This window comes from Sphaeroforma arctica (genome assembly GCF_001186125.1).
Source record: "Sphaeroforma arctica JP610 unplaced genomic scaffold supercont1.24, whole genome shotgun sequence".
In the NCBI taxonomy this organism is placed as follows: Eukaryota; class Ichthyosporea; order Ichthyophonida; genus Sphaeroforma; species Sphaeroforma arctica.
In genome coordinates this window covers 197,349-205,939 of record NW_014040534.1, presented here as the reverse complement: position 1 = coordinate 205,939, position 8,591 = coordinate 197,349, and the positions used below count along the sequence as shown (strand labels likewise).

The window sequence follows — 8,591 nt, the reverse complement described above, 5'->3', positions numbered from 1 at the left end:
TATATATGAATATGTATGTACATATATATATATATAGATATATATATATATTTATATAAATATATATATGATAGTGGATGATACAGTTATGGTTGCTCAGGATATGACGGAATATTGTAGAAAAGCATACTGGTCACATTACGTGGCTGGTTTTTGATGGGTAGATACATATATCCATGTTACCGTGTACCTCCATTCTCTCTTCACACGATGCGCAGATGGAACATCAACTTGTGGATCTTTACTGTGCATATGGTAAATTTTTCGTAGACTGCGCCAAGACCTACACAAGTGATCCTGAGTTAGGATCTCTGCAGAATAGACACCCACGCGCGAACACACCCATTTCTCATAGCTACTCGGGATTGGATGAGGGAGAGGATGTCACCGAGAGTACACACCACCGCACACGGGAGAGTATAGTTGCTGACAATTTAAGCAGTAACATTGGGCAGAACAATGCTACGCCAAGTAGGGAGAGTTCTACTGCGCCTACGTCCCCGTCAAAGCATGGGCCTGAGTATACCACTGGATTCAGTACCAGTGGTACAGCTATGGTAGTGAGTAAGGGAAGTGCTGGTGGAGATGAGGATAAGACTGGGGATGTTGATAATGTTTTTGAAGGTGGTACGCACCATCGCAGAACACCTTCAGAGCCACCGCGTGTGTCGTTTTCGGTGACACCAGACGCTGTCATACACGGGGAGGATAGCGCTAAAGGGGTGCTAGCCGGGCCAAGTGATAGTGTGCACGGTGAAGTTATTAAGGAAAGTACTGTACGTGACCAGGGGCTCCATGGGACGGTTGAAGGTCTGCAGAGTGAAGATGCGACACTTGGGGAACTTTCTGTGGATGTACAGGAGACTGACCAGAATGCAGATATGTGTCCACAGAAGAGTATACACACGCGAGAGTTGACGCCTCCCTGCTCGCGCCTCAGGGAAGGGACAGTCGATACAGATGCAAACTGTCCTCCCGGAGCGGATTTAAGTGGAAAGATAAATTCAGATACTATCCCCGGTTCACCTGCAGATGCAGATCCAGTTGTAGACACCACTGCGTGTATACAAGTAGATACAGATGCGGATATAAACAGCTCTAATTAGCTCAAGTACACGCCCATCAAGTCCCATCTACACAGGTGTCGATGTAGGTACATTGCAAAACGACAGTTTCAGTTGGATGTGCACATTCTCAGGTGCAAGCGCCAGTCTATAAGTTGATTCGAAAGCACAGACAATTGAATGAATCAGCTAGAGTGTAACTGCCGATACAAATGGTCCTGTTGGCTCAGGTTTGGGCGCAGATATAGACGATTCCAATAGCTCAGATGTGACTGCATAGGTAGATGTCACCTTGCTGGTGTACAATCAGAAGGGCCGGCATCAAGTAACGGGCATAAACTATAAGCTGGTGTGAACGCCGCAGGTAAAGTAATTGTCAGTGCGAGGTGACTATGAGAATCCCGGTTCAATATTAATATACATCCGGGTACAGATAAACGTGAAGGTTCGTCTGCGAACCCCCACATGAGACCTGCAAAGTGACATGGCAAAGATGGTTATGTGCTTGACAACGAGCACGTGGAGACCAAGCTTGAATATTAATATGCACTGTAGGACCGATTTGGGGGGAAGAATTTCCTTGGGAAGTGTTCGCTGGTTCATGTCTTATCCCACTCTTCTCAAGGATTATAAGGGAGATGAAACGGGCGCTCAGATGAGGCGCTCATGATACACCGTGGCAGTGGAATACAAGGTGGACTGAGTACTTCTGGGTGCGATGTGACCTACTTCTCACTATGGAGGGAAGTTAACGACATTGCTGTATACGTAGTGGCAAGCGGTGCGTGTTTCCCGACCCACATGAGAGGGGGTTCTTTTCTGACATTGAGAGGGTGTAGCCAGTCGAGTATCTCCTTCCTCTCACAACTATACTGCGTGTGTATTACACACATGTACACAAGCATTATAGGCACACAAATACTACACACTCATAGCACGCGTGCCGCACAGACATTTGGTCGTGTATGTTCTACACACACATTAACTTTGTACACATGATTCTGCGCCGCATGCACTTACAGTTACCGTTTGTGTTTAGAGAGAACATAATTGCTTCAAAAACTGCTATTTAGGGATTTCGAATGTTGTGTATTTTGCCAGATTGCTACCATCTGCAATTCAAATCGTCTCACGCTACGAATGCAATCAAGTTGTACTGCTATGATAGTCATTAAAGCAATGTCGGAGTACATAGTGAACTCTAGATTTGCTCAGAGAATTGGAAAGGGGTACTTGAGTACAGCGTAGTGTTTAAGGACGCTGACTATATGAGATGCGGATCACCGCATTCTTGTTTCGATTTGGCGATCCACCTCTGCAACGTCATTCAATGCTCAGGCGTGGGCAATTACCTTCGCCTTTTGCCTTCGCGTTCTTAAGTCTGTTGTAGTGTACGAAGTACGTCGATATTAAAGTTTGGACAAAATCGCGGGGTACATTTTGCAAAGATTTTAAAACGAGAATCAAGGGAAGAACAGGATGTACACCGACCATCGATTATCATCACTCATTGCCACTTTCGCTAATAGGTGCAAAATTTATAGTAAAGTTTTCATCAGGTGATTGTGGTGGGATGACTGCAAGGTTCGGCGCGCTACTAGCTGAGGCGTAGGCTGTTTACTGGTTAGGGTTTGATGACAAACCAATAGATATTGTACGCCGGTGATATCCATTAGCAATAATGATAATTGTGTCCAAATTTAGACGAACCTTTCTAAACCACTGTCTGCGAAAGTTTACACGCGTACTGGACACGCCTGTACATACCATTTTCATAGATTCTTCCCCTGAGATTAAGCATTTCACTCTCACAGAAGGAATACCCCTTCTTCGACCTATGTACTGAAGTTTTATATTGTAAGTAAGGCCTGACTGAAACGAATCGACATGTAAAATAGAGAATACACCAGCCTCTACAACCGAATTGCTACCTTCAAGCAGCGAAAGTCCTGCTTTTTCACGCCCCTTTCTCTCGCCTTTTTCTAAACGGCCATTCTAATTCTTATACTCGTTTGCATAGCTCGTTCATGTAGTTTTTCTGAATATCTTGTTCTGCGTATATACTAGTTTTCTCGAATAGTTTTCTCGAATACTTGATCTATTACTTTGCCCGCTTTGATTACGTTTACCACGTGTTATAAACGAGTGTTTTCATTTAAGAACGCTTGATTCCTAGAGTGTAGAATTTTATCCGTATACCCCAGCGAGACTGGTAGCAATTACTGCATCTGTTTGAAGAGTAGTTTACTTTGTGGTGACTCTTGTCACCAAATTGTCTATCAGGCAAAGGTGCTGATAACATTTTCTGGAACAGTACTTATTATGAAAATTCAGGTCAGGATCTTCTACTTTATAACTTTTGGCTTGCTACTATTAAACTATTATGAGTTTGCATCCATGCTTCTCATTTTTCACTGTTATCTACTGACTTGGTGTGCTGTTGTTCGACACTAGCCCCCAGGGCTGGTCACACATCATTCTTGTCACGTCGTAGACCGGGATCAAAGTACCGGTTTTTTTTACGAAGAAGTCGCCATTAACTCCGTCTCGTACGGGAGTGTGGTTGTTGTGACTATCTGGAAATTTTTATAACTTTGGCAGAGACTATGACTGTGAGAGGTTTTGGATGGTTGACTGGAGGGTTAGGAATATGTGAGACCTGCTTGGATGGTTAACTGGAGGGTTAGGGATATGTGGGACCTGCTCTCACAAAGGGGGGTGGTGCAAGGCCTAGGCCGACCTAAGCTGATGTATATTCAAAGGCTTTTTTGGCACACTGAACTCAGGAGATGAAGCAAACGCTAGACTTTGAGCTATGTTGCTTATTCGGGGTCCACAGACTTTGTGCGACGTATTATACCAGGCTGCGTGGAGAAAGGCTCTACGAGGCTCAGGGATGTCAAAGAATGTGTACGCCGTGTGCAGGAAGTTGAAGATAGCTGATCTGATAGTCCCGCGCCACAGTCACTTGTGTCCACCGATCGTAATCTGGGTAAAAAGTGAATAATGGAAAAGCAACAACTCATAAGGATCTTTCATCACCACAGCAGTGCTTTGATCAAAAGAGGCGGTGATAGGTATAATTTAGCGCCTGATTTGAAACCGAACATTCTACAGTTTTTCCTGCAACCACCAGCATGTACGTGGCAGGGTTTGGCTGGTGCTAAACCATCTCAATTCAGCATTGAATGTGACGAAGTCACGTAGGAAGAAACTTTCCTACTGGGATTGGCGCTAATCTATAGATACTGGGCCAAAATAGTTGTCCCTGTAGCCGCAAATACGACGGATATTGGTTCATGACCATAACGCAGGAAAGCGCCTGGTACTGGAGGGACAACAACTGGCTCACGGACTAGCAAAGGCACCACAGTTGAAAACATGGACGGTATGTATGGGCAGAGCAGAATTACTTCGACTTCAACATCTGTTGCAATGACTTTAGCAAGGACCCACACAATCAGTTCCCAGGGCGAGTTAAGCTAGAGGTTGTACAGCTTCCAGCTGACTGGGAAGTCTCCGCCTTCAAGACTGGAAAAATGAATTCATTTTTCCCAGGGAGGGCAAACCCATCAGCTATGTGGAAAAATGAATTCATTTTTCCCAGGGAGGGCAAACCCATCAGCTATGTGAGCCCCCTGTACTTTCTCAGCGAGAAGGAAGATGTGTAAGGCTGTCAAATATTGATTGGTGGATGATCGGTTATATACAGGGTTTGCTACTTGCTGGCTACGGGCCGACGGAATCAAAGATAGGGTAGGTACTCTGCCAGCTCTAAACAAAAAAATATATCGACAGTCCTGATAGCCCCCAATTGGCCCAAGGCTCCGCGATGACCGCATCATCTGACACACCGGACGCACGGCCAGCTCCTAAATAAGGTGTAGTACACTATCCCAAACATATTGGTCAGCAATTGGGACGACCGATTCCCTCATTGAGATTCGTAACCGCCTTCTTCAATCTTCAGCCACCAGCGGTATTACCAACCCCGTACTTTGGATACAGATCGAATTGGGGCGGGCGGTACTGTCGACGGTACTGTAAATACATACGACGGTGTGCTCGCAACCTATCAATCCTGAGCCAGAGTATCAGGATTCAACCCTTTTCGGCCGGTGGACAACGAGTACCTCATAGTCAAGTTTTGGAGACTACTCAAAGTAAGTGTTCATCCGGATCGACTATCTACCTTTAGCTCTGCCCACAAGAGGTGGGAAATTATGCCTGGCTATGAGGTCTTTCTGACGACGATGCATGTATCCTGAGGAAGATACGAATCATAAGCTAGTGATTTACGCTGACTGGATATTTGTGGTGCTTCAACAACATGACGTCGAGATTCACTGTGGCGCGCTAGTACTGTACTTCGGTCACAATATAGGCGCTCCGATTCCGAAAAAGACCTTTTTTTCCTTTCTCGTTTTTGATGCGTCGTTTTTTGGAGTCCAACCTGGTCAACACACGCCTCTGGATCGTAAGCGAGGACATCGATTGCCTGCCGCAGATGCTCACCAGCATCCAGTGGACCAGGGGCGATATTTTTGTTGTTGTTGTATTTTTAGGCGATCTACTAGCCGCCAATACGGACATATTTGATCACAAACTCTCAATTAATATGCTCTGGCGACAACTCTCTGCAAACTTCGTCGTGACGCGTGTTTCTCTAACGCTGGTTGATCGTGTCCGTATTGGCCCACATGCATTCTGTCGAGGTTTTGTGGCCAGTGCTCAAACTGTAGAAGTCGCAAACGATTGTACCGGCATCATCCTTGGTATATTTATTGAGTCTGTTCGGGGATACAGCAGGGTTATATTCCCTTCGTCTAGCGTCTAGCTGCTTCATGGGGACCTAGCGGTTGCGGCGGCACTCAGACGCAAAATTCATAGAATTTCGTTCTCTATATTGTGATACTTTGGAACTGGCTTCGGGAATTAAGGGGAAGTTCATAGATCACACATTGTGATCTTCAGGGGCTGCCCTCTAATTATCCATCGGCGGCCCCTCGTATTTCTTCATATATTGTGACTGTCTCCGTATAATATAAGAAAATAGACTTTTTCTTCAGTCACCTCTTCACCTCACACTTTCCGCTATTCTTACCCATTATTTTCTTCTGTTCGTCTCATATACGTCGTTACGCAGGCCAATAAAAATACTGGAAAAGTGAAGATGAGATGAATTTATTTCCATTATTTTATGCATTCCTACCTATCCCTATATATTTACTATGTCACGACTCGAGCAGGGTAATAGATTCCGCTCGCAGTAGCCTTTATTGTTCTCATGTAGAGACCTACTTTTGATCTGTTTATTTCAACTAACCAAAAATAGTTTCTTTGCCATGACCAGGAAAGACCTAGCAAACAATTGAAAGACAAGTTTACGTTTTGAAAAAGTTGGTGCCTTCCTTTATTTATATATATACATGTATGTCCTATGCAGAGCTGGGTGCTCATGCGTACCGGTTCAGTCACTATCATGAAGTAGAATTGTATTGGAAATATGCGAGACCACAGACCCACCCGAATACTTGCAACTGAATGTATTTCTTACCGCACTGGAATTGGTGATGGTGTCCTGTTTTATTGGCAACTATGTCTATTTATCGCTTGCAAGAGTGACGGCATATGTGGTACCAGATCGATCCGGCGTTAGAGTCTCATTTGATTGATGAGACGCTCGCACACTTGTTTGTATAGCCATATGTCGCCTCCCGTTCGCTTAAGTTTGATTCCGTGCAAGTGTTTAAGCCGTTCTATCTTCACCACCTGAGAGGGACGGAGTGAAGGAATATGAAGTGGGTGGGGGGGTCTGTAACGTGGGCCGAACTATCGAGATACAAAACAAAACCGAGTTTGTTATAAATAACTGAATTTGTATTGTGATAATACACTCTGACGAAAGCGATGGGCGGGAGACACACACGAACAAACGTCTTTGAGCGAGCACTATAGGTAAATAATCACTTATTTATAATCCTTACCTCCATCTCCCACCGGATGGTCGCCTCACGGTTCATGCCATTCTCCTCTAAAAGCTTCTTGAAGAGTTTGCTAACCTTCTTATTACTATCCAAGTTCAGTACACACACCACCAGCATGCCCTCCTGCACCCACTTGATCTTATTCGCAGAACATGCTTTCTTTATCTCTTCGAGGATCTTATTGGCGGACTTGTTGGACGTCGTGGAAGTTCGGAACATTCCTGCGTTGAGCGTCTGCACACGCGCCTTGAGGTCGAGGTCGGGATATTGGCCGTCATCCCCCATCGACCTGAAATGACACGGATATCGTTTGTAAATATCTTTTGTAAATACCACAGATATATTTTTAAAAATGCCACACATATGCTCTGTATTTACCACACATATCGCCTGTTGAGCAAGAACGACACGTTGCAACTGCATACTTTGTGTGAGAGACACTTACATCGAGGCTGTGGACGCAGGGCTCGGGGTGGCATTTATCTGAGACACCTCTGGACTGGACCTAGTGTCGGAGCCAAAGTTTTCCTTGGTGGCTTTTCGACTCAAGCGATGGAACATTTTGTACTGCAGACTGCATTGCATGAATTGAGCCGAGACTGGGTAAGCGCTTGTATAGTGGGAGTTGTATGCGTATTTGTGGGAGTTGAATGCGTTCGAAGTGTATATCCCGTATGGGAGAATGGGCGAGAATTATACACTTTGACAAATGTAAGTGCTGGAGTATGAGCAGGAAGGTATACTGTCGGATACATTCAGGCTGGGTAGAGAAGGATTATGGGTGCATTGTACCGAGCCGATTGTTAGTAAACTGCAATCTATGTTTGGGCATAGCAGGGTATATGCGCATGGGCATATGGACACGAGGTAGACTACACTCACCCGTGTATTGACTGCATAGGGAATGTACTCACAAAGAATAAATGCTTGAATGGATGGCTCCCGCACACAGGATTGTGGGCTAAATATATATGTAGAGGATATTTATTTATCTGGCAACGTATCGGTACACGAAATATGTATTTGTATACGAATAAACACTTGCATAAACGACTTCCATTCACACGGCAGCATATGTGTAAATGAATATGAACATACACGAGTACGTTCCCTCACAGGTAAATATTTACTCAAATGGGAATGTACCTACGTTCAGCATGTACCTGGATAAACAGTAAGAATACATACATGGATGATTTCCGGACCACAGACGGTGAAGCTAGTGCCTGTACGGTCAAAGAGGTTTCTTCAACGACTTCAGTCTCTGGTAGCGGCTGACTACAGTCTGTGGACTGAAGGATATCGTCATGACTGGACGTTTGTAAACTAGGTTTATGCCGCCTTTGGAAGCTGCATATGAAGAGCAATTGACAACAATACGTTTAGACAATAGACAGATGGTGTGAGTTCTTGTGTACTTCTTCAGTTGTAGAAAAAATCCTAGGTATGTTTCTCGTACATCGATACCCCTGTTATGTATGTATAAGTATACATTAGACTCACACACACACACACACACACACACACACACACTACTATA

At 44.6% G+C, this 8,591-nt stretch overlaps 2 protein-coding genes across 2 annotated transcripts in view; one reads left to right on the top strand and one right to left on the bottom strand.

Annotated features, from left to right (window-relative positions):
- Window positions 1-2,591, top strand: part of SARC_00716 (hypothetical protein) — a 7,239-nt gene extending 4,648 nt beyond the window's left edge. The window contains exon 5 of the mRNA XM_014305615.1: window positions 219-2,591. Within this exon, the coding sequence (XP_014161090.1) occupies window positions 219-1,106 (888 nt within the window). The 3' untranslated portion in view covers window positions 1,107-2,591. The remainder of the gene's footprint in view (window positions 1-218) is intronic.
- A 4,128-nt stretch (window positions 2,592-6,719) lies between these two features.
- SARC_00715 (CAMK/CAMKL/MARK protein kinase) overlaps window positions 6,720-8,591 on the bottom strand; it is a gene marked incomplete at its 3' end in the record, with an annotated part of 12,072 nt that continues 10,200 nt past the window's right edge. The window contains exons 6-9 of the mRNA XM_014305614.1: window positions 8,240-8,401; window positions 7,497-7,625; window positions 7,052-7,340; window positions 6,720-6,836 (exon numbers count right to left, since the gene is read on the bottom strand). Of these exons, the coding sequence (XP_014161089.1) occupies window positions 6,720-6,836; window positions 7,052-7,340; window positions 7,497-7,625; window positions 8,240-8,401 (697 nt within the window). The remainder of the gene's footprint in view (window positions 6,837-7,051; window positions 7,341-7,496; window positions 7,626-8,239; window positions 8,402-8,591) is intronic.